The 27,217-nt window shown below is 41.6% G+C and overlaps 1 protein-coding gene across 1 annotated transcript in view; it reads right to left on the minus strand.

The window, feature by feature from the left end:
* The window catches only part of LOC119740894 (mirror-image polydactyly gene 1 protein-like), a 41,101-nt gene extending 18,417 nt beyond the window's left edge, over positions 1-22,684 (minus strand). The window contains exons 1-9 of the mRNA XM_038216366.1: positions 22,478-22,684; positions 19,069-19,241; positions 17,789-17,995; positions 16,347-16,649; positions 14,580-14,749; positions 14,197-14,302; positions 12,003-12,178; positions 9,772-9,942; positions 2,004-2,090 (exon numbers count right to left, since the gene is read on the minus strand). Coding sequence (XP_038072294.1) covers positions 2,004-2,090; positions 9,772-9,942; positions 12,003-12,178; positions 14,197-14,302; positions 14,580-14,749; positions 16,347-16,649; positions 17,789-17,995; positions 19,069-19,241; positions 22,478-22,650 — 1,566 coding nt within the window. The 5' untranslated portion in view covers positions 22,651-22,684. The remainder of the gene's footprint in view (positions 1-2,003; positions 2,091-9,771; positions 9,943-12,002; positions 12,179-14,196; positions 14,303-14,579; positions 14,750-16,346; positions 16,650-17,788; positions 17,996-19,068; positions 19,242-22,477) is intronic.
* Positions 22,685-27,217: the final 4,533 nt, after the last annotated feature.

Consider the following 27,217-nt stretch of genomic DNA (forward strand, 5'->3'; position numbering starts at 1 on the left):
ATTCCTAAATTTATTAATTTGAACAAAACAAACTTGACGAATCTGTCATTTTTTGGTTAAGAGGGATAAAGCCCCTCAAAGCTTAATATTACTTTTTTTTATTTTTTATTTTTATATGTTTGTCATCACTGGACAAATAAAGTAATTTAGTTTAAAATATACATGTAGCTAGCTTGCCTATAAAATGTACTGATTAACACTAACCGAACTCAACCCATCAAAGTTCAACAGCAGGTTTTGTTTAAATCTGTTGGGATGGGTACAGTACCCCTAAACAGATGGGTTTTTTTACATTGGGTTTGGCATACCTTCAGAAACTAAGTCCAACAGTGTGTGTGTGCGATTTCCCATGTGGGTGTTGGAATTTGCCTGAATGGGTATGTTTTCTAGTAAATTATGCTGGGGAGTTAGGGTAAATGATGTTTTATTTGTGGTGTTGTTATCCACCACATACTCCAGAATTATGGGTTTAATTGTTTGGAAAAATCACAGCATTATTAGCGAATCTTGTTTCTCACTTCCCCGCGATTTCCCCGTTTCTCACTGTGATGCATTCAAGCACCTTTCCTACTTCTGTTAAACCCCACCCTATTGTTCAGGTGTTGTATCCCTCACAAAACCTCAGGAAATTGAGCACCATTCAGTGGACTTCCTGTCTCCTTTCATAGGTGAACACTCTTTAAGGACTTGATTTGATCCTTTTCTTTGTGGTCCTCCAGTGTGTCTGGGACAGCATTGTGGTTTGATGTTTGCTTCTTCAAGTTGTTGTTGTGCGCTGGTGGTAACAGTGTCTTGAGGAGGGGACTTATCACATCCGCGATTACTTTTTAATTTTGTTTCTCTTTCTACAAGTTTGTTCATTTTTTTCCCAAGTTCTGGTTTTAGGTTTCTAGAATTGAGAAAGAATCACCATTTCTCTTGCACAACCAGAATCATGCACCTACAAGCCATGAAATTTGTGCTTGTTACTTTGAAATGGAAAATCAAATTTCATATTTAAATATTTAAATTTAATGTACAGCAGTGATCCGGGAAAGATTGTTTCTGTTTGACAATTTTGCTTGGCAATCTCTCTTTCCTTCAAAGGTACACAGTGCCAGATAGAGAAAATTGCTTTCTTAACAGGAATTAACAAAGTAAGCTTTGGAAATTGTTTTTATGGATACCCTGGGTTTTTTTAAATTGTGAAGCCCAAGAAAATAAAGCAAAAATTCATCCAGAAAGAGTGCAATGCAAAGACATTGGACAACCATGCATTTACATTGTGCACCTTGGTAGTCTTCATCGACTAACATACATGTACACTGTACAACATTTGCTTTTGCTGTAATTTTCAGAAAAGGACGGATTTGGGGATAGTATTTTATAGCAAATTGTTACACTGACCTGTTGAAAGTTTTGTGTTCATAGATGCTGGAAAAAAACCCCAAAACTGCTGTTCTTGTAGTCTGGTTCCCTTCCCCACATCGGAAAACTGTCAAGTCAGGGAATGGGACTAGCTTTCTTGCACCCTTTCACGGATGTATAACCAATTGCTAACAAAATGTGGACTAACTAAATTTAGTAAAAGGGGGCAGTATCTCAAAAAAAGTCAGTTTTTTTCTAACGATGGTCGGCCGACCATCGATGAAGTACGTGTATATAAGCAGGAAATGGCTGCCACAAGACAAAAACAGAATGAGACAGCAAGAAGCAGTGGTGCACCCAGGATTTTTCAGAAAATGTTGCCCAACATTTCTGGCGGCAGAAAAAAATTGGGGTTTTTACCAGGGGCGGACTATTTTACACCCTTACACTTACACCCCTATTATACTGCTCGAAAATAGGCAACATATTCCTACATATCACCAAGGTCAAATCGTGGGACGAAAAAAAACCCAAATTACCAAAAAAAAAACCACCCAAATTGACGACCTCTTGGGGGGGGGGGGCTCAAGCCCCCTGAGCCCCCTCCCCCTTAAGTGCGCCACTGGCAAGAAGAAGACAAGGATACTTATAATTACCCTTAGGCTCTGTTCGTTATTATTCAGAGCGGTCAGCCCTCCAGCGGTCCGTCTCAGCTCAATTGCCTCCCTCTCAAGTTTCTTACACTGTCATAAAAAAAATATTTAAAAAATAAGAAAAACAAATTATACAAACTTGATAAAAACACAAGTAAGTGAATATTAACAAAGGCTCAATATTATCATTATATTTTTTTATGCTGGTTATTACTCTATCATGTGGGCATAGTTCTAACGGCCTAAATTAAATAGAAAGAGAAAAAAAATGTTTTGTGTGGTACGGGTTTCTGATAGAAGAAAAAAAAAAACTGTCCAAATATTTGCTCTGAGAGCCATCTGCAGCAGTGAAGGACAATGGCAGCGATGAATGGCAGAGTGGATGGGACACACAGGTGTGGGACACAGATGGAGTTGAAAGGCGGAGTGGGCGCCTTGGGAAACTAGTCAAATACCGACTAGCGAGGTGTGTGGGGGGGACAGGGGAGGGCGCCAGATAGCTTTACTGGTGGTAGGGGTGTGTACCGGTATAATGGACAACAGAAACAGATGTTTGATGCTGGGAGAAACAAAAAATATGAAACTGAGGATTAAACATTACAATGTATCCCAATGTGGCATGTTTCACTTCAGCTGTTATAAGGTTTTTGTATGTTCTTTTGGACATCTGTAGATATTTTCAACAAAGAAATCTTGTTGGTGAACATGTACATTTGGCACAACACAATCCTCCTGTAATGTGCATTGTATCCTTACTAACTTCAGAAGAAAAAAAATCAGATACATGTTCAATGAGTACATGTATGCATGTGAACATGCTTGAATTAATTTCACACAATTTTAAATAAAAAAACAAAACCAGACATGAACAATTATTTTCAAGAAACCTCCAGTGACTGCTCAACAGGTTTGGACATTCTACCAAAACTCCTAAATGCGAACAATGCAGATAAACTTTTGGAAGAGAAAAATTAACACTGCACAGTTCAAAAAAGAAAAACCAATTCAGACTACAAAAGAGTTAACAGTGTACCAAAAGAGAGAAAGTCTGCTAGCTAGAACCGATAGTTCGTTTTTAATTCGGCGAAGCTGTGAATGGATGCAAGCGTTGACATGACACACACGTGCGTGGCAATTGCTATATTCTGTCAGTTCAGTGCATGACATTGTGCAGCTGCAATCGACTGAAAGAGAACGTGTCCCGGATGCTAAATTTCGGGCGCAATTCAAAACATGATTCGGTATGTTCATAGAATATTGTTCCTAGAGTTCCTAGAATATTGGTTCTCAGAATACATCATTCACTGAGCTAAAACTTCACCAGGTTAGTTGTTAAGCATCCTTCTTTACATTTTGAGCACTTTTGTTTCTTCAAACGAAGAAAATGCACAAATTACAAATGATATACATGTACTCTACCTTTAAAAGTTTCCAATAAATAATATCTCCTCCAAGTGGTGAAAAGCTATGTACAATGCAACATGGTTTCTAAAATTCCCCCATTTATTAATAAGGGTTAACCTGTAAATATTTCACAACCTTTTTTTTCCCTTGTCAGATTCAGGTCCTGTGAAATTGTGGTCTTTTTAACCAATCCCAATGTCTTTCACACATCCAATGTCCTGAATTTCAATCCACAATTGTTACTGTTGACATGTTTTGAGATACATCAGGATTCAGGACATGACTGCAACTACTGCACAGTCCATAAAGCAAAAGTATAATTGCAAAATCTTTTTTTCCCTTCCTTTCTTTTCTTTTAAATTTGCTAAGGTTGTACAGAATTCCCACAATTACAGGATTACTTATCAACTTGTTGTAGACATCTGGTGGACAACTAACGGCCCATACAAAAAAAGCTGACGTCATTTTACTGATGTACATTGCACATTTTCATGCACATGTTCTGCCACAGGAATTCAATAAAACAAGATAAGCCAAGGCCCATCCAGTTAATGTTGAAACAAAATCCATAAAAGGAGGGCTGCATCAAGTGTTGAATAACACATGACTCATGTCATGTGTACATGTTCATTCTTGTACATTTTGTCAATTGATGAAACGAATCTATAGATGTGTTCACCTTACTATTTTCAAGTTTCACCTAAAAAATTAGCTGGTTTTTTTAATTGCTATTTTTCTAGAAATATATTCACGTCTGAATGAGACATCAAATGAAAAAAATCCAGACATTTAGTTTTTTTCTTCACAAAAGAATCCAATTATTGGTAGCAATCTTGACAATAATCATCTTTGCACAATGTATTTCAAACTTTAAATGGCCATAACACCTGATCTGCAAAGTACATGCAACAGTGGCTCTGCTCTTCCTACCTACCTATGGTATATTGTGCAGTATGTAAATCATGCAAACTACTAAAACAATCCCAGTGTATTCTAAAGTATAAGAGAGTTTTAAGGAAATAGCATTTGTGTTCTTAAATTTCCCAACATTTTCCCAAGTTATCGTTCCTTGCCTTTGAATTCCAAAAAGATCCATATTGCCTACCCCCCCCCAAAGAAATATTATCGTCTATGGTCTATTCTTATAAATTCTTAAAAGGTTCCATTTTTGTATTTTTAATACTTTTCTGAAAAAAATTGAATTTGAAAAGATTAGAACCTCCCGAAACAAATTTACATGTACTGTTTTGATGAACGGCTGCTATTAGTATATATCGGAAAGAGTGCGCGTACATATGTAGACATTTACTTGACCCAAGATAATGTGCGCTTAACAGTGCTTGTTTCAACAATGTACATATATTTACAGTATTTCAATATCAAACACATTTATTCCTTGAACATACATGTACAGTACATGTGTACTAAAGTTCATCTTCCATGTTGTATTATTTAGCAAGTAAAGACCCAACGACTCAAAAGTCAATTTGATGTTTTGCTGTTTATATTGGTTCAACACTTGGGAGATAAGCAGTAAGTGCTGTTGAAAATTTACTGAAGGTAGACGACCACCTAGACTGGGCAAATTGACTATCTTGACAATGGACAAACTCAGCATTTGCCACCATTACTACGCAATTACTGAGGAATTAAAGAACACGGATCAGGATGTGTGGAGCATCCTGTAAATGTTTGTAAAACCCCATCCTGCAAAAACACTGATAACAAAAGAACAGCAACTGCTTTTAGGGGTATGCATTGGAACCGGGTACCCGACCGCTGATGTCAGGAACCAGTTCCAGATTATGGGATTGGGTACCCGTAACCAACTTTACAAATTACTTAGTGAATTCTAAGACAATGAAAAAGAAAGGTTTTGAATGCCATTTGTGGGGAATTCCTCAAAATGAAAACCACGCTACATGGAAAACCAAAACAGATTTCATGTTTATTTGCATTTTTAACCCTAACTCCCTAAGCATTTTTGCTAGGATGTAACCTCAATCCTGCAAAATCCACCAACTGCCTCCACGTAAAAATTGCACACAGCCTCAATCCTCCAAAATTCACCATTATTTCTTGAATGTGGTCCTTGGAGGGGTGACCACTGCCTCAATCCTGCAAAATTCTCCAGCAATCACTGTCAATATGTTGAGGCAAAGCCAGTGACATCCTAGAGCAGAGCGGAGGATTTCAAGTATAATACAGGCCTAAATTTATGCACAGCTGAGCATAACAACATAAGGTCCGACCTAAGACCTTGACACAGTGCCTCTGAAAAAAATACTCAATCGTAAAATACTCAATCCTGCAAAATCCTCCATTTTGGGAAGAGGATTTTGGAGGATTTGGGAAGGTTAGGGTAAATGTACGACGGATAAAACTCGCGAAAGTTGCAGTGTACACCGGCCGCAGTGCTATAAAGCCATTCAAAAACTTCCGGGATTTGAATTTTGAGACTGGGTTTCTTTTACGAGTACCCGGGTACCCGTGTTTTACACTTATAGGGTACCCGGTTCCCGTACTACCCGTTTATGCACACCACTAACTGCTTCATGGATTTTTTTTGTAACAATGTGCTTATGAAAATGGTTGACTTCAAGAAATGTAACCATTTACATGTACATCACTTCTAGAATAGATTGTGCATTTACACAATGGATGATCACACATACCCCAGTACTTGTTCAGTAGTTGTGGGGACTACACACGAGTCATCCCATGGTACTATGGGGACCAAAGACGCTATGGGGACAGCACAAAGTCCCCATAACTCGGTCCTATTTGCCAAACATTAAACAAATTCCCATAATGCGGTGACGACCCGCCCACAACTACATGTACATGTAAATTTACATGAGAATGGACTAATGACTATGTATGTATCCATGTATGTTCTGATTGGCCAAACAGTATTCTGATGTATGTTTTTCGCCCACATATGTCTGCTGATAAAGGTTTATTTCGTTTCTAGATTACCCAAATATTTGAATGCAAATAAATGCAACATGTTTACTCTTTTCAAGAATTACTTTGGGAAAATTTAGATTAAATTGGGGACAATTTGTATACCCCAGCATACTCAATTCCCCGCAAATTAATTGGTCATGAATTTCTGACAAATAAGAGTTTCATGGCCTAACATTTAACAATTCATTATTACACACATGTATTAAGGTTGTCAGGAATACATACTGTACATGTTACACGAATCCTAAATAATTCTTGGTTGATTGACATATATATTTTACATAAAACTTGTCAAGTTATTGGATCAGTGTTCTTAGTACCAAAAATCCAAAATTCAAAAAATTCAAAAATTACTTTCAAGTAAGAGCAATTTTTTTAATATTATCTCCACTGCAACAATAAACCCATCTTTTGTGATAAGAGTTGTTTTCTTTGTTATTATAACATCTGCTTTCACACAATATATTCTTGTTTGTTTCACCATGTACAAACTGCATGTACATGTATCTTCATCTGTCAATATTCCCTATTTCCCTGAATTGTTAGTTCTTTCTGGTACAGTTGTTAGTTTAAAATATCCTAATCCAAAATTGTGTTGATTCAAAAATTGGAAAAATAAATTAACTTTTATGACGCGGGCAAAGTTACCCTTCCAAACCAGATGTTGTCTTTTTTCCATTCCGTTGAAAAAACAAAAACGGCCCAGGCAATTTATTATTCACAAATGAAAACCCACATTATAATTACTGGTAGGAACACACAGCTTCAACAATTATTGGGGCGCTAAAATTTACACACCGTATTGATTGGGTACACATAGGCCCCACATGTCGGTGTGCCAACGGGTTAATGAATAACAGAGGGCCAAGGGAGGCTGCGGTGGAATACTGACTGGCTAAAATGTACCAAGAGAGGGCGCTGTGCATTCAGAGTGGTCAGAGCCACATGCGGATGAGTGTGGACCACTGATCTCTATATAAAGACTGGATAGCGGATAAAGAGCCGCACAATGAATGAATTTGACGCCATATTGGTGAGACTGGTGAGACCGGCTGGTGATCTACAAAGGACAAGTTGCTGTCTTTATAGACAGCATGATTTCTTCTGTAACTTCGCGGTTCACTCGACTTATATTTTGGCCACTACCACTGACCAAGGTTGACAATCTTTCTAACGTCGCGGTTTTACTTTTTTAATGCTGCAGTTCACTTTTTTGGCGTTTTGGAAATAATAATCTATACGGAAATGTGTCCTTTTTAGAACATCATTATGTGTACGTGACCAAAATGCGCATCAACTGTTGATACAACGCGCGCTGTATAATACGAGTAAAACGTTCGTATTATACGCGGCAGTCTTCATGAGACCGGGGGCGAATTGGTCAATATGCAAAGTCTACTGTGTGAGTGGTGTATGGATATCCGCTATCCAGTCTTTATATAGAGATCAGTGGTGTGGACATGCAATTGGAGAACCAAACTGATGCTTTCCACAGACGTCATCTAAGATACATACTAGGAATTCGCTGGCCAGAAAGATATCAAATGAAGACCTGTACACCAAAACCAACCAAAAGCCGTGGAGTGTAAACATCAAAAACAGAAGATTGAGCTGGCTCGGTCATCTACTGCGTCTGCCACAAGACGCACCAGCAAAGATTGCTCATGACGAAACACAAAGAAAAGTGAAAAGACCGGCAGGGGGAAAAAAAAGAACATGGCAGCATAGACCTGAACAAGGAGACCAATGACAGAGCTGGCTAGAGACAACAGATCAGACGCGCAATGTTTAATTAGAAACGAGTGCACAACAGACGACGACGGACATGCAATCACTGTAAACCTGCACACCCCATTTTAACTGGCTAGGTTCACTGCCATAGTAATGAGCCAGTTTTAGCGGGGACTATGGGTAACCATAGCTTAATAACTGCATTCGAACCCAGGATAGTTGGATTACATTAGTCGCCTATCTGGAACCAGAGCTAGGGGCACGGTTCCATCACCGGTTACCAATAGTCGCGTGTATCATAATACACGGCAGGGAGCCAGGATCAAGAAGTTTTGAGATGATTTTTTTTCACCAGCGTTTGGCAGGAGACGTTTGCATGTTGCTATCAGTGTTCTGGCATTCATTACATCAAGAAGCAACCATTAGTCAAATAATGGTCCTTGCCTGAACTTGGTGTTTTTTATGCAGGTATTGTTCATACCAAAGTTACAGCAAAACCAACAACCCGACAAACCAAACCAAAAACTGAGTTGTGTGCCAGTACACAGCGATTGGCTAATATGGATGCCATGGAGGAGATGAGCCTAACTGTTTAAAATTTAGGAGCCAGGTGTTACTCGATTTTATTTGCAGCTCAAGGCCTATGCGATTTTATCCCGAAGGACCTTTGACCTGGACTATTTCATCGAGATACCGAACTGGTTTATTGATTTTTGCATGAAGGCATTATAAAAGGTATTATATTTTGAACTGGCTAGGTTGCGATAAGTTGCGCAGAGATACCACAGAGAACGTTGTAAACCAGTTCATCACAGTCCAATCATAAGTCCAGTCACAAGTTACAGTGGATGCACAGAACAGAAATGCCTATTTGCCACAGTTCATTTGAATAGCTTGTGACTTGGCTTGAGAATGTTACTGACTTGAGTAAGTAACTTGTGTGAGTGACTTGTGAGTAACTTGTGAGTGACTTGTGAATGACTTGTGAGTGACTTGTGAGTGACTTGTGAGTGACTTGCGAGAGACTTGCGAGTGACTTGCGAGTGACTTGCGAGTGACCTGTGAGTGACTTGCGAGTGACTTGCGAGTGACCTGCGGGTGACCTGCGGGTGACCTGCGGGTGACTTGTGAGTGACTTGCGAGTGACTTGCGAGTGACTTGCGAGTGACTTGCGAGTGACCTGCGAGTGACCTGCGGGTGACCTGCGGGTGACCTGTGGGTGACCTGTGAGTGACTTGCGAGTGACTTGCGAGTGACTTGCGAGTGACTTGCGAGTGACTTGCGAGTGACCTGCGAGTGACCTGCGGGTGACCTGCGGGTGACCTGTGGGTGACCTGTGAGTGACTTGCGAGTGACTTGCGAGTGACTTGCGAGTGACTTGCGAGTGACCTGCGAGTGACCTGCGGGTGACCTGCGGGTGACCTGTGGGTGACCTGTGAGTGACTTGCGAGTGACTTGCGAGTGACTTGCGAGTGACTTGCGAGTGACCTGCGAGTGACCTGCGGGTGACCTGCGGGTGACCTGCGGGTGACTTGTGAGTGACTTGTGAGTGACTTGTGAGTGACTTGCGAGAGACTTGTGAGTGACTTGTGAGTGACTTGCGAGTGACTTGTGACAACTTGATGACAACTCTGGCACCATCTATGCATAAAATGCCCTGCCTTACCTTGGCCAGTGCTGCATCCTTCTCCTGAATAATCGTCCGCATCTCTTCTGCCACGATGCGACCCTTGCTGGACTTGACCTTGTTGATTTGACCCAGGATGGACTTGCCATACATGGCGATCTCCGGTCCCGTGTCTGACACGCTCAGCCTTGCCAGCAGGTCACCCATGCTCTGTTGATCAAGGAACCAAACTTATTAACCGAGCAGTGGTTTAATGCAGTGAAGTCTAGCTTCCTGACTTGTAGAGGATATAAGAGGGTATAAGATCATGTCCAAAAAGAGCATTCTACAGTGAAGGCTATTCACTAAGGCATGCAAATGGCTAAACCTATTAAAGAGTAAGTTCAGGCGCGAACCACAGTCAACCATAGTTCGACTAATTTTGCTCTAACGAAGGATGGTTGGACTACTCTACTCTACTATTTGGAACCAAAGCTAGGGGCACGGTTGCTTCACTGGTTACCAATAGCCGCGCACATCCTAAAGTACAGAGGGGAGCCATGACTTTTTACCATTGCTTGACTACTTGCATTCGCACGTTGCTTAGATGTAAGTTACGTCACAAATCAACCATTAGTCGGCTAATGGTCCTCTATCGAAATTGCTCCAAGCTGAAGCCACAAAACACCCAATAAGCCAGTTGGGTATTTCAACTGCGCATGGGTCATAGGTCATTCGGGATAATTGAACGTTTCGAAAGTGCATGAACGCCGCCTGCGCACGACACTTGCGTGTAAATTACCAGCAGAATGGGTGCACGCGTAACATCGCGTAACATCACGTCAGCGATGTTATCCCGAATGACCTCGGGTCATTGAAATACCGAACTGGCTTATTGGGACGTAGCCTCTTGGCTGAGTATAGCTTTGTAGTCCATCACAAATCCATCTCAAGTCTGGTCCAAAGTAAATCACAAGTCCTTTCACAAGTAGCAGGGATGGCCAGCAACAAATAAATGCATTTTGTAACAGTTCACTTAAACAGCTTGTGACTTGACTTGAGACTGGAGGACTTGTGATGAATCCACATCGACAACACTGATAGAAAATATCCAAATTGGCGGACTAAGTGGCTACAGCTTTTGACATTGCTATGGATCTATTACAATAAAGGCCGTTGCCAAAGACGAATATGCCCTTTTGAACCCAGCCCCATTGCTTTGAAATCCTGGTCATGATTACTTGACTACAGCATCCGCTGTTAGTCTGGGAACCAATGTAGCAATTGAGAGCCAGACTAGTCGAGAAGTTTTGTGCTACTTGGTGAGCTAGTACTCGATACTTTGGGATTGCCTTTGGAGACTCCAAACTATTTTTTAGAATTGTTTCAATAAAGCCCGGTTCATACTCGAACACGATGGTGACGTCATGGCAAGTATTCGCACTGCAAATTCGTAAAAGGTGAACACATTTCAACTCAGGCGAATTTCGCAGCGAACGTTTCTTGACGTCAAATTCACTTCGCATTCGCATTCGCGTCGTGTATGAACCGGGCTTGAGGGGGTCATGATTCTGTTCAGAATCAACTCCAAATTTTCACTAGTAAGAAAAAGCTCAATAAACCCACTAAGCCCATAAGCCTAAATACAAGTTGATTAGGAAGCACAATGTCAGATTATAGACTGATTATTTATCACCTACATTAGTTCCATAGGCGCGGCTTACAATGTGATGCTATTTTAAAGACCTGTTGAGTAGGTTTAGTCTCAAAAGTTGTCCAATCTTTGGAGTTTGTGCTGTCGTCGGCACATCTTCAGATCTCTCAGTAACGGGCTCCGTGCGCCAACGAAAGAGGGCACCCCTTTACCTAGCAACGACGTCCCATGGGCGGGACATTTCACTGGTTGACGTGCACTGTTCCTTGTGTGTGACGCATGTACACGAGGGGATTTGTACTATGTACACGCAGTGGCCGCGCTTCGCAGCAAATGAATTGCAGTCAGGCAAGATGGCATCGGTTGGTCACCCCAACTGTACTTCCTTTGCTGGTGAGGGGGTACTTGTGAACGGAGCGGATTGCTTGCAATTAAATCTCCAGGACCTACATGTCCATTTGGCTGCGCAAGACAGTTGTCAAAACTTACATATCAGCTTGTACATATGACTGATCCATTTGTACTGCTGCAACATAACAAAATAGTGACCAATGAACTGACTGCATTGGTTCGTGAATATTCATAAACTGTAACAGTTCACCACACGCTGGTAAAAATTGCCTTTCCTTCCACCTACCATGTCTGGTGTGCCATACTCATCATCCACGTCCGTTCCCGAGTCAAAATCATCCTTGTTCTCCATCCTGCGCAGTCTAGCTATGGACTCATCTCGTTCTTCATTGGCCAGTCGCAGTCTGGCCATGACGGCCTCATCTCTTTTCTTCTGGGCAGCGTAGATCTCTTCCACTACAGCTGTAGCGTTTAAAAATAAAAAATCGATGAAAACTTATCACTGGATGCATGGAATGAAAGACTCGTGCACGGAATGAAAGACTGGTTTATAATCATAGTACCAGTTTACTCTCCCATTTTCATACGTTGAGCATCCTATTTTCCTGAGGTGAAGCTGGCAGAAAATAGAACACTCCACCCAAGGAGGCCCATGAAATACTGCAGTCTGTAATGAATGTATTATAAGCTCAACAGTTACATGACAGACAATGAGCTTCAATAAACACTTTGTTAACTCTCAATGTTTAGTGAACAATCATGCAAAGAACATTTGAACAGGAAGAACTGTATCAACTGGACACTGCACTTAAAAGAACTCGGACTGTAAACATAGTTATTTTTCATCTGTTACTGAAAATCGATTGATTGATATTTATACAAAAAAAGAAGAAAAAAAGTTACACTGTTAATCTTGTTTACTGCCCTCTATTGACGGGCCTGGTTGCTAGGTAAAAGTTCGCTTGTACTCCCGCCCTGCAAACAGGATGCTGGGATACTCTGATGAGCTTCACAGTCTTGTAAAGGAAGTGGCCTATGACCTATGTATAAAGCATCTGGCTGCAGCTGTTCAAGACCGCAGATAGTCAATGCGCGCAAATGCTATCCGAAAACTTTCCCATAGAAATGCGCACACTCCATACCCGATGTGATTTCTGTTTCATTGCGGACCATGTGGACAAAATTTTGAGCATCACATAATGCAATCCGACCGTTCATGATTCGAAACGGAGCCTGAGCAAGTGACGGGAATTGTAAATTTACAACGCAGATAAGTTTTACAGAATTTTCTACATTATTATGCTTTTCAACGAAAAAAACAAAATCTCTAAACTGGAATAAAAGAGTAATGAATCAGTCTTAACGGCCGTTTCAAACCTTACAGAGTCATGACCGTGATGATGCGCAGGTCACAGGTCACGCAAAATCCAACCAATCAGAGCGCGAACTCATCAGAGTATCCCAGCATCCTGTTTTCAGGGCGGGGGGTAAGAGCGAAAGGTGAAAGATTGCCATAACCATCTTGGAAATGCACACACATGGTCTCCCACTGTCAGTCATTTAAGTGAATGATATGCCATTGTTACACGGTCAATATCAACCTTCTATTTCAAATTTAATTACAATCTCAAATAAACTGAAAATTCATTTGCGATATGCTTTTGCAGGGTCAGTGATATGTTTAGATTTCTACCCGGAAAATGTGAACCATGTTGTGGGGACTTTCAAGTGTCCCCACAACATTTTTGGTCCCTACAAAACATTTTGTACAACTGGTGTGTGGTACCCATAACTCTGAAACAAGTTATCAGTACACACGAAGATGCAGACATCTGGCTTGCTTGTTTGGTTGCTATACCGGTACATGAAGTTCCTATCAGGATGAGGCTGCCTTTGTGTATTCTTTTCGAGAGTGCAAGGCACACAAGAAAAAACAAATGTGACACACACTGGCCAATTAATGGATCGATGTCACGCACAATTGACGGCACTTTTGCACAACTTTTGAGAGCCCTAGCGGGCACACATCGCATGTCTGCACAAGTATGCACAAGTAATTTCAATCAGAATGTGCACAAACCCATTGCATCTTCTCGTGAGTGCCAGGTGTACATGTACTATCAAATCTCCCTCCCAGTGGTCTCCCCAAACTCTACTTATTGTAACCGTTGAGGCGGTACTTGTGCAGACTCTATAGACAGACTCTATAGACAGAGTCGGCAGATGAGGTGCTCTGTCCCGTATGCCCTACCCCATGATATTTTGACCATTTACAACAAACGGAATGTCCAATAAAAGTTTGACGTGTGGGCACTTTAATTGCACAGCAAGAACATGCAATATGGTGTTGGGGAATTGCAGACGTTGTTGCCCGAGGGTTCTCTTTTTGTTTCTGTCGTAGGAGGGGGGGGGGGGGGGGGGGAGGGGGGAGGGGGAGGGATATTTCTTTGACATTTGAGACCATCGACTGGCCAACTTACCCGCAGCTCTGGCTGCTACCCGAGCCTCCAGTGTTGCCTCTGTAAGACTCTGAGAAAGCCGGAGGGATTCAATCTCCTGTTCTGTCTCAAGAAGTCTCTCCTGCAACTGTGACAGAAACAATAGACACTGGATTTAGTCTTGGACAATTTGTGACAAGCTAAAAAACCAAAAAAAAACGTCTCCCAGATAGCCCTGTCCACTTTGCCCGATAGAAAGTCTGCATTTTTGCAGAGGTTTTTGAAACTTTGTGAGTCACTACTTGACTGTTGCGGACTGCTTTACATAACGGATCTTCCAGATAATGCTGACAGAGATGCAACTAGTCTATTGGTGAGACAGCTCCCTAAACCTTTCTGGGATGATTATTGAGATGACGCCTTACCTCTTTGTTGATATCTCTGGTTGAGCCAAGCTCCGACAGCAGCATTGGTACACCTTCCTCAAAGTCTGTCTTGGCACTGGTTCCCCTATCCACTACTATCCTGATGGGTGTGCTGGTAACCTGCGGGCCAGGCTGGGCTGCGTTGGCAGAAGGAGACACCTTGGATGAATCTGTTTCACACATTGAATCACTGAAATTACAAGCTGTGAAGTCGCTCAGTGTCCGACTAGCACAAGCATGGTTACCACTTTACATGCTGACTGGTGCAGCCCACACAATCACACTGCTTCGCTGCGCACACCGGAACCCAACATTATTTTATCATCTTGCTTATTGTGGTTACAGCTAGTGTGATAGCAATCTGGAAGGTACCTTACCATTTCCCTATTCTAATTTGCAAAAACGACAAAATGGTTGCAGAATAGCAGTAAGTAATCAAGTGTGTTTAACATGAGTGCAATGCCTCTTAACTCTTTCAGTGCCAAAGTCGTACATGTTCGAGGTATATTTGTTGGTTCGAAATTGCCAACCTTGTACATGTACGAGGTAATGTTCGTACTTAAAATCGCCAAACCTTGTACATGTACGAGGTAGAGTAAGCATGTTATCACAAGGGGGCGCTCTCACTCTTTCTAATAATATCATTTTCATTCAGGTACGACCTGTATTTATTTGTTTCATTTGAGTTCTTGCAAGAGGGCGCAGCACTAAAACTCGTATTTTCTGCAAAAAGTGCGGAATTCCCCTGTGTGCAGGATAGTGTTTCAGGGTGTATCACTACGTATGTGACTACTATTGACTTTCCAATGTACCAAGGATATACCAGAGAGCAACAACAACAAATTTAGTGAGTAAAACTTATTTACTTTTTTTTCACAGAATTTTGAACAATTAAAAAAAAACGCTCGAAGTTGGGCCCTTTAGGGTTAAACTTTTCAAATTTCGCAGGCACTGAAAGAGTTAAAATGCCTCTTATTTTTTTATCAGTCACAGGCAGTCAAAAATTTCTCCACTTGCCCTTCCATGCAATTGTATACAGACTTGTAAAAAAACAGCCAGATCACATTCATGTGAACACTGTGACTAGTCAAATTCCATCAACAGACAAAAGAGGTAACTGCTACAGTTGGCATATCAATTACCTCCAGTCAAAGCATGGATATATCAAATTAACAAGGGAATTCTTCAGGGAATAAATATGCTTGGCGGGTTTTAAACAAGTACGTTTGAAATTGGCAGGAGGAGGGGGGGGGGGAGGCCGGCGCCTGGGGGCCTGGACATGGATAATGGCCCGTTGAAGGCAAGGTTCATTATCCGTGTCTAGGCTCCCAGCCAGTGTTAAATGCAATTGTTTAAGACAGGCCAAGCACAAATTTATTCCCATATGCATGAATACCTTTCAGTCAAAAATTAGGAATTTCCAAAAAAAATTCAACAATTTTACTTCATGTTCTGTAAAACACCCCTTCTAGCTATGTTTATGGTATGTGCCTCGCACGAGAAGTACCAAAAATCTCCTTATATGGAGGTTGGCGCGACGCATGGAGCATACTGTGAGATGTGACACAGAACACAGCGGTGCTAAAATTTAGGACTCTATGAAATACGGACTCACTTGTAGTATTGCGCATGCCTAAGTGAAGATAATTAGGAGAGTGACTGGTTCAACCAATAAAAGGGTAAAAGGGACCAGATTTCACAGGAGTCCAAATTTCGAGTGACACCAGAAAAAAAGTGTTTAAAAGCAGTCAGTGTTTCATTACCAACCTTTCATCTCAGTTGATGCATTCTTTCCTTCAGGACTAGTGGTCAAATCAGGGATGGCCTGCCCAACATCGCTGTGTCTTCTGACCGCCGGTGGCCCGCGGGCTAGGTTGGGCTCATTGTGGGCAAACTGAGCATAGCTGGGCCACTGGCCCTGGTCTAGTGGTCCCATGCGGGGAGGACTGACCCAGGCGTTGGCCGGCACCGAGTAACCCATGCTGGGGTTGTACCAGGCACCATGAGCAGGGGGCATGGTAAAGTTGGAGTTCCAGGCTGGGCGGCTGTCAAGGTAGTAATCATCGTGAGCTGTAAAGAATGAAAAACCGTTGCTTATGATCCAGATAGGTAAATATAGATACATGTACCTTTTTAAAACCCTAACTTTATTTTGCCAGGAAACATCCTGCATCCTATAATTCTTCCTCCGCAAGGGAGACCAAAGCAAAACATTTTTGTACTTAAAGGCTTTTCATGCATTTTCTTCATTTCCAATAACAACACCACTGAAAATCCAAAGAAGAATGTTCATATTCTAACCTGTTGAAGACCAGTTTCAGTTTCAACCTTTCAATCACGAAACACAATTTTTGTCTATATAACTTGTTCTTTCCATTTGCCAGCAACCAGATTTGGGATTTTTTGAAAGGTAAGAATGTGTTAAATCTAAAAAAAAAAAAGACATTCTGGAGATGTAAAGTACACATCCCTTTAAAGTACATATCTGGTGAAGGCATGTACCGTTAACAGTTTGGCTACAATTTCCTCATCGAAGGCAATGAAGGAGAATATTACAAGGCAGGATTAAAGCTATAGTCCATCATTTGCAGCCATCCGAAAAAGTAACTGGCGTATTATTGTTGAAAAACATACTTGGTTGAAAGATAGTAAGTGGACTAAACTCCCTGTGAAATTAATCTTTCTGGCAAGCTATCATTTTGCAGTAATCAACGAAAGAAGGCCTTTCCAACGGTGCGTCTTAAGACGCACCGTAGGAAAATTTAAATTAGTAGTTCGTTTTGTTATTCGGCGCAGTGCGCGCAAGCATTGGCACGACGCACATGAGCGCGCGGTTGCTATAATTCGTCGGATCAGTGCGCGACATCGCATATAGCTGCAATTCAGAACAATTCAAAACATGATTCAGCAACTTTTGATTTGAAATTGAGATCCTAGAATGCTGTTTTTCTTGGAATATACAGCTGAAGCTGAGCTGAAACTTCATCAGGTTAGTTGTTCAGTATCCTTCATTAGATTTTGAACACTTTTGTTGCTTCAAACGAACAAAAAGCACAAATTACAAATGATGGACTATATCTTTAAATACAGTCTGACTTGGTCATAAAAAGAAGTGGGGATGACTAAACACAGCTGCCCACCACTTGTCTATTCCATGGATTCCATATTGAATAGGAAAGTAAATCTTATATAATCAGCACACTTCATACCTCTTCTTCTCCTGGGTTTCCTAGATCTTCGTTCCTGTCTTCCCCTTACATCCTCCATCTCCTCACTTCTCATGTCATCCTCTGAGGTCAGGGTCAGGTCATCCTTCGGTGCGTCCGTCTGATCAACTCCTTTACTTTCCTTGGGAGACCGCTCAGTGGCTTCTGTCTTTCTCTGGAGCTCTTTTTCCTTGGGATGCGGTTTACCACCTTGAAAAAAAAACCCCAAAGGCTTATGATCACCTTCTTTGGTTTAAAAATATGGAAATTTGCTTTTGGAGTAGCCTCTTACTGTAACCACCAACCGACACACAACACCTTGGCTACACACAGTAAACAAATAACAGTTGTCAAAGTGTTAAGCCTACTCAGTGCAACAAGTTGCTTCCAATCATATTGTGTGTGTGTGTGGGGGGGGGGGGGTTAATCATCCTTAATGGCAGTTGAGAAGAGCTGAATTGCGAAGGACGCGGCTACAATGTGGTCGAGCCAAAGGCATGTAAAGGTGCCTTAGGCAGCTGCCATACGACCCATGTCTGACCACGAAGCACAGGGAGATCGAAGTGTTGATTATTGCGATGGGAGGAAAACCGGAGAGCCCAGAAACAAAAATCACGGCACAGGAGAGAATCAACAAACAAGTCTACTCACATACGGTCCGAGCCAGAAATCGAACCCAGGCCACATTGGTGAGAGGGCTTTACGCACTAGCCACCCAAGCCACCCAAATATCGCAAGACCCAACTGCTTCAAGACTCTGAGCTTGCTAGCAGGCTCAGAATCTTACAATTACAACTGTATATTGTTTCTTACGTTTTGGACCAACTTGATTTATACAGTTTGACCAACCTTGGATCTTGCCTACATGTATTTTTAAGGGAAAGCCACATTTTTGTATTTTTTTCATGCTTTTTGGTGCCTTTAAGTATTTCCAACTGTGAAATACCTACAATGTAACACAAACTTGTCGATTCCCTTGGGCAGGTTTCTAAAGAGGGAGGATTTTACACGGAGAAATCTTGAGCAGCATTGTTACCAAGTCAATCAAGAGCCATCTAGTCTCAAGTCCTATCACAAACTTTCCAAACAGGCCAAAAGGGCCTGTGATGTCATTGCTTCTTATTCCCTCTTACTTCTGACCTGAATTGGGGTTTGACTTGTGACCGGACGTTCGATTCAGAGCGTGATTGACTTACATGCATGATCAACTTGGTATGCACTTGGGATTGACTTGTGAGTAGCATGTTATATGACTCAACTTTGCCTAGGAGCTGAGCCCTTACCCCGTAATATGCGGTCTCTCTGCTTGGCCGGGGACAGCCAGTCTTTCAGCTCTTCATTGACAGATGGACTGGAGCCTGCATACATGTCAACAAAGGTATCCTCTGTGGATCTGTCCAGCTCACGACGCTCTGCGGCCTTCCTCAGAGAACGCTCCCTTCTGATGACTTGATTTCTACAATCAAACAAAATATTACCAAATGAGGACGAAACTCTGTTCACACTGAAGAACTATCTTTCAGGATTGCCAGTTAGTTTCAGAAGTAATAAGCATAGACGTCTAACTTTATGCTGAATGTACAACAGCAATATATTCACGAGTCCAACCTATCTCTCTTTTAAAGGCCGGTTCATACTCGGCGCGAAAGCGAACGTGAATGTAAATTTGTGACATCAGAGCACGTATTCACACTGCAAATTCGCAAAAGTTGAACACATTTCAACTCCTGCGAATTTCGCAGCGAATGCTTCGTGACGAAAATTCAAATTACATTCGCAGGAAGTATGAACCAGCCTTAAGGCACTGGATATTTGGCTCCAGGGAGTCTTGGAGCCTGCACCCGATTTCATGAAACTCATCGTAACTTACAGTGCATCGCAGCGCTGCGACGCGTCGTATCCCTACTATGCATCGCAGCAATCCTGCGATCCATTTCACAAAAACAAGTTGTAATTGCGACGCGACATAGGTGTATTTATAGCACAACTCGGTAACTGTTTTATGTATTCAGTCAGCCAATAGAAAATAGTTGTCTGCTATTCAACAAAGAGTCGTTTTTAAAACGTAAAATAAAAATGGCGGATGAGTGATGCAATTTTAAAGGAAAACAAGCTCTCAGTGGACTGTAGCCTATCTACTTTGTAATTTCAACTGCAATATTCCAGGCTAATTCCTATTTATTCAATGCATTTTCTTTTTACAACTTTACACACATCAATGATAGTCTCAGTTTAAATATGTATTTTTATGGCATAAAACTGGTTAAGAAAAGGACGCTTCTTATTTTGCGATGACCTAGGCCCTAGACACGTCATAACTTGCGACGTGTTTTTGTCAAGGAACTTACGACGCGTTCAGTAAATCGCAAGTCGTAACTCGGGTTGCAACACGTTGCAGCGCTTTGTGAAATCAGGTGCTGGTTCCTTTAAGTACACATTATTTTCAAATAGGCCAAGTCATATTGGCTGTGCCAGTTTTCTTTTAATAAATGCTAGTTTGCTGGATAAATTATCGTTTGGATGTGCTTGCCAGGGCGCGCTATATACCAACTGCACGTAGACGAAAATAATTCAAAGCTGGCCTTGTGGCCCGCCGGCTAAGGGCATGCAGGCAACTGATCATGTTTGCTGTTGGTGTTGGTTTAGCTTGAGTAACTCCAGCTGACATGCTCCATATTCATTCACATGCAACGCTGGAGGCATAACCTGTTTGTTAGAAGATAGTGGATATTTTGCCGGAGGTAATGACGGCAAACTAACGATTACTAAAGGTTTGCCGGCGGCAATCCTTATCAACAGAGGGCGCTGTACTCTTTAAAATAGGGCTGAATTATAAGATGTATTAAATTCCCACTAAAAGTTGTGTAGCACGTTTGGTGTAATGGTTAAGCAAAGGCTCTAGTAAGCGGGATGATTCGCGTTCGATTCCAACCGCACCACATTTTAAAGTTTTTTTTTCTCATCCCCAAATAAATAAGAATATTCTTCTTTTATTATTTTAACATGTCTCAAACATTTTTTGCAGAGTATTACATTTTCTTTTTCAGATTTGTGGCTCTGGAGGATTTTTTTAAAAGGGAAATAAAGTCCGAAATTACAAAATGGTCTGAATCCCATCTTGTGAATACGAGGTAACAACGATAATTTTGGCATGGAGCCAGACTAAAACTTTTCACCGGAAAAAGTTTAAGTACAAAAAAACAGTAACTGCGCATGTTCAGTGCATATCCGGCAAACTAACGTTTACTAAAGGTTTGCCGTCTCCGGCAAAATATACACTGCCTTGTTAGAATGTGGTAGCAAGAGACCCTAAAAAATTGGCCTCTCAAAAATTGTTCATTTTCACCTCTAATAATATCCCACCCCAGAGTTCATTTACATACCTCATACATTCAGCAGTCATTTACGAAGCCTAATGATCGACTTGAAACAGACCACACAAAAAAAATGTGAAAAATCTTGACGATTTCGGTGGCTTGTCCTTAAAATAATGCCAGTTCCAACGGCTGTCGTCCATTTTATTTTGCTAATTATGTAAATGTATGCATCACGTGATGACATCGAAAAAAATCTGCGCGCGCGATGTATGTGGGTACCACACCGCTTTCAGGCGCCGCAAGTGAGTTCAATTTTCGTCTGGTGCGTTGTCGTGGAGAGCATTCTCGTTGTCTTGCTTAAATTAAGCAAGACAACCAGAATGCTCTCCACGACAACGCACCAGACGAAAATTGAACTCACTTGCGGCGCCTGAAAGCGGTGTGGTACCCACATACATCGCGCACGCAGATTTTTTTCATTTCAATGTCATCACGTGATGCATACATTTACATAATTAGCAAAATAAAATGGACGACAGCCGTTGGAACTGGCGTTTTTTTACGGACAAGCCACCGAAATCGTCAAGATTTTTCACTTTTTTTTGTGTGGTCAGCACCGTCTGTTTCAAGTCGATCATCAGGCTTCGTAAATGACTGCTGAATGTATGAGGTATGTAAATGAACTCTGGCATGTCTGGGGTGGGATATTAGAGGTGAAAATGAACAATTTTTGAGAGGCCATTTTTTTAGGCCCTAAAAAAAAAATTAGGGTCTCTTGCTGCCACATTCTAACAAACAGGTTATGCCTCCAGCGTAGCCCCATAAATGTGGCCTATTTACTGGACTGCCTCCGTAAACATAGGCCACACATCCACATGTACAAAAATCGTGTCGACGGAGCCAAATTTTGATTTTCACATTTAGGCTTAGTTTGTAGGTTTTTTTTGCTTTAGAAGCATACTCACCCTCTTTACAGGCTAATCAGAAAGTGCTGCCTTTTTCAGATGTCTAATTTTTGTGAAATTTCATGTTGAAATTTTGATACGCAAACGTGTAAAAATGAATCTGGAAATTTCACGAAAAATATACATCTGAAAAAGGCAGCACTTTCTGATTAGCCTATAAAGAGGGTGAGTATGCTTCTAAAGCAAAAAACCCTACAAACTAAGCCTAAATGTGAAAATCAAAATTTGGCTCCGTCGACACGATTTTTGTACATGTGGATGTGTGGCCTATGTTTACGGAGGCAGTCCAGTAAATAGGCCACATTAATGGGGCTACCTCCAGCGTTACATGTGAATGAAAATGGAGCATGTCAGCTGGAGTTACTCAAGCTAGTGTTGGTTCACTTTTCACGGGCCTTTAAACCGCATACTTTTCTGATAACGCCTGTCGCAAGCTCCCAATCTTGTCTTTTGTCTGGCTCACAGCATGGTGCATGTCTTCCATCCGCATTATATCCTCATCACCTCCTCCGTACGGATCATAATTCCTTGCAAGTGTCCGCGAAGGACTGCTGCCCAGAAACCGACGCGCACTCTCCGCCATCTTGCATACTTCAACGGTGACTGGATGATCAATCGATACATGACTGGATATATCGAAACTGAGAGTCGAAGAAATAAGAGTCAACTACTTTTTGCACCTTCAAAACTCAGCAATCATTATTAGATACGTTTATTTTAACAAAGTAGTGTTTTTTTAGAAACAGTTATTTTCCATGAAATTAACCCCATCAGGAATGCTTTATGTGTTGTTTTGTTTTTGTTATGTTTTACTGTTTCATTTGTCTCACCTGTTCGATATCGAAATTATTGGTATCGACAAATACAAAATTCGATACCGAGGCGGTTTACTAAACACAGAGAGTGTGTCCTTGAACGTATGCAGTTTGAGGAGATCGAAACAACAATGCCCTGGACATAGACGTTTTTCGAGCAACGTTCTTGCGTTTCAAAAGTTGGGTTGTTACGACTGATGGTACTAAGGTCACTGATGCATTTTTTCTTCCCCTTTTAATCTTAGTGTGTATAGATGTTTTGGAGTATAAAATAAAACTGGAGTATGAAAAAAAAACTGAAACAAAACTTGACTTTTTCAACTTTTTTTCCCTGCTGGACATCTCGGACTGGGGAACGAACGAACCGTATTAACAAATAACATGTTTATCCAGTCCCCCACAGAAAATATTTTTTTGTAAAAAAAAACTGTTTGTATTAAAATATACAAACAATTAGCATAACGGTTCATGTCTTATTTGAATCGTCCCAATTATTATAGTTCTTGATTACACGCATGACCGTACATCACTACCAACCATAAGTGCAACGAAAGAAGTTTGTTTTTGTTTTCTTTGGGGAGGAGTTTTTTTTATCAAGTTATATGCGCATCCACTGTATGGAGTTCAGAGAATTATTTTGTTTTAATTGGTTTGTATGTTCTTCCATTAATTTTGTTTTTACTGCCATTAATTTAGAAGTTTTAAAGTTTGGGGTATTAAATATGTTTATATTTAATCACTATAGAATCATATAGAATCACTGGCCATTGCAAGTACTCAGTTCGCAGCAGGAAGAAAGTAAGTGTGGATGAAACGTCTTCGGATTATTCAGCCATGAACTCAACATCCAGGAAGGGAATAACTAACCTTTTAATTTCCCCCCTCCGTGTCATTTTGTTGACAAATAATCCTCATGGCTAACCCTGGCTCTTGGCGTTCCTTCCCTGCCTAATTATCACTTCATCTTAGTTTTACCCCCTATTTATCTAACTAAACACTTCATGCATTGCTAGTATTCTCCCTTGATTCTCACCCACCACTGCACTCGTTTGTTCCTTGCCCTGCTCCATCCCCACTCTTCATTCCCTAAGGATGCACCCCTGCAGTATTAAAAGTCCCATAGACACCAGTGCTAAATGCCCAAACTTCAAAATCAAGTTTTAAAAATACTCAGAACTCTCACAGGTATTAAGCTGCATAGAAATTAATGATGATCAAAGAGAGAAATTCTCACCCACAGAAGACGACCCCTATTTTTCCCAAAGCGGAAAAGTAGTCATCTTGAAAAAACGATCCCTCCACATGGCAAAATAGCGCCTTTCGAGCCCAATTGCATCCAAAATGTTCATAATTGGAATCTCCAAGTCCGGGCCAGAGGTTCATTGTCATATCGCTTCAACCCCCGATGTATGGCTCTCAGACCTCTCTAATAATATAGAATATTTTGAGGGTATAACTTTTATTCATGAGCTCGGCGGATGGGTTTAGGCCCGCCTAGTTCAAGTGATCTGCACCTCTGATCACTCCCTCGGTACTTCCACTCCAACCCCTGCACGTACTAGTCCCCTACAATTTTTTATATTTTATGTGTTCTATAACTGTTCTTGAGTGATAGTATTAGCGCTGTATTTAGTTAATGTGTTGGTGGTTGTTAACTGTCTTTAAACTATATTCATCTAGTGTTTCATTTTAAAAGATGCGTTTCCCGTACTTTCTTTGAGAATCGACTCGAAAAATAGAAGAAAAAGAATTAATGGCAATTCCTATAGCAAAATAAAGTTATTCACTTCGAGACATCTAACAAAACAATGTACCAAAGTTGAGCAATTGAATTACTTCTTCACAAAAAAATCAAATCATTAGCTGTCAGACAAGTAATTCGGCTCTCGCGGGTCGGGTTCATTTGTGCTAGAAATATAATTAAATTGTTTTCTTTTTCGGAATAAAGTAGTTTTTCCTGTAAAAAAAATAAAATACAAATGGAACATTCGTTTAATGGAGATTTGTTTTGAAGAGCGCGACGGGTATTGAACTTTAAGGTTAGTGTCCAGGGTTCGTGAACGTCATTGTTTTTAACACACAGGATGCAGAATTTCATGATCAGTTTAATCATGATGAATAAATACATTAATTGAATGGAATTGAATTGAATGACACTTTCATTTGTCTTTCATTCGCGAAGAGTGCATGTCTCCGCAGTCTTGCACATTTGTCAATGAAGTACGACTTCTGAACTGTGTGTATCAAGCCTCGAATGGTCTGAAGTCTGCACAGGAGACTATACCTCCTGCAAGCGGATGTATTCACAACTTTGCGTCCTCCTCGTACAGAGCACAGTTGTTTGCCCAAGCTATAACAAGTGTCCCAACCTAAGTCGGGACCGTCCCAACTAAAGTGTTCCAGTTGGGCCTGCCCAGCTAGCTACATACGGTAAAGTTGTCACCGCTGGTGGCGCGCTTCCGGACTAGTGTTGTGCATTCGGGTCGGGTTGACCACTGAGGCCAAACCGACCCGAAACATTATAGATATAAACCGAATCCGAACCGAAACCGATCTGAACTCCCTAAAACCGACCGACCCAACCCGACCGAAAAAACTCAAGGAGAACCGACCCGAAACCGACCCGAAACCGAACCGACCCGAAAACCCCCCGAATATCTGGCTTGGGCAACTGTCCGCTTGTTATGGCCTGAACTTATCCGTGTCCGTCGCCTGAAAGTCTCTCTCAGTAACTACTGAATCTTACCCAGTGGCGTCGCCAAGGGGGGGCCAGGGGGGCACGTGCCCCCCCTGGAAAACCTAGTGCCCCCCCCCCCCCCCGAGTGCCCCCCCATCTGAGATTTGGGTTGGTAAAAAAATATATATATATTTTGTTATATTCAACTCCCATCATCTGAGTTGGTTTTTCATCTTACTATAATTCCAGGAATCTCTGTCTGTCTGTCTGTCCGCCGATTATCTCCAGAACCGGGCACCGTATGAAGTTGAGAATCGGCGGGTGTATTTCTCGGGGCCACAGAATGTGCAGTGCCAAGTTTGAAGTTGTTTGGAACAGCGGTTCTCGGTTCTCGAAAAAGCTGCAAAAAAGCAGTATTTTCGGAGGCAAACGTGGCAGCTTAGAACATAACACCACGCACTGCCGTTCTTTTCAATTGTTTACGTCATGTATAGGCTAAAGCGCGCGCGCTCAATATGACGCAAACAATGCACGGACACGCGCACGTGCAGTGGTGTAGGCCGACACATTGTCCAGTACGGGTGAATAGCACTGCATACCATGTTTTCGTATGTACACGGGCACATTATTTTTGCAGTCGACTGAGCGACCATTGTAGGTGGTCGAACTTCAAACTTGGCACAAACTTTGACCTAAGTGTGCGTTCAACCTGTGAAAACAACACCATTGAATCGCGTGCGTTGTTTGCACGAGCAGTTCTCCAAAACTCTGCAAGTATGCAACCTATACCAGCGGCAAAGCAATTTGCGCTTCCCGAACATGCACATTTTAGACGGGCACTGCACTAGTAAGGACAAAGAAGCACAGTAATTCGTATTTTCTTCAAATGAGCTGCAAATGTGGCACCATTTTGCATCTAGCCCATCCTCCGTATGCGAAAATTTTCCAAAGGGGAGGGGGGCACCCCCTCCCCTTAGACCCCTCCCCCAGGATGGCGATCCGTATCCACTTAAGTGCCCCCCCCATCAAATGCTGGTGCCCCCCCTGTGCCCCCCCAGACTGAAAAGTCTGGTGACGCCACTGATCTTACCGTACGGCAAAACGTGCTGGTAGGCCTAGATGTTAAAGACCAGGCGTGATAGACCACAAACCATTTTGGTCGTGCCGAGCACAGTGACTCTTCAATAAATATTGTACCGTGTGAATTTCAGAACTGTTTCGTTTTTCTCTCTCGCCTATTTCGGTTTTTCCAAAATGGCTTAACCAACCGACCCGACGTGACTCTCGACGGCGAAAATCGCAAGCGCAAATCCGAAACCGACTCGACCCAACTGAAATGATGGCCAAACTCGGACCCGACCCGGCGACCCGACCCGAAGCTCGAATAGGAAAATTAGCCTGTAAAAGTCGGAGTTAAAAAAAATTTTTTTTTGGTACATTGATTTCTTACGGGAAAAGGCCTTTGTATATGTTACCTGCATCTCAATTTATGGAAATTTAAAAATCGCATGACGTGAAAGAGAAATATCGTGCCAAATTTAAATTGACTTCTCACTTCCGAAAATCTAAAATAAACGTGGACTAGTGGAACTCGGAGCACTTGTACAAAGACGAAAATTTATGAAATAATTTTGTGGTGGTCATTGGGTAAAACTGAA

This window comes from Patiria miniata, unplaced genomic scaffold (assembly GCF_015706575.1).
Source record: "Patiria miniata isolate m_02_andy unplaced genomic scaffold, ASM1570657v1 HiC_scaffold_5, whole genome shotgun sequence".
Lineage (NCBI taxonomy): Eukaryota > Metazoa > Echinodermata > Asteroidea > Valvatida > Asterinidae > Patiria > Patiria miniata.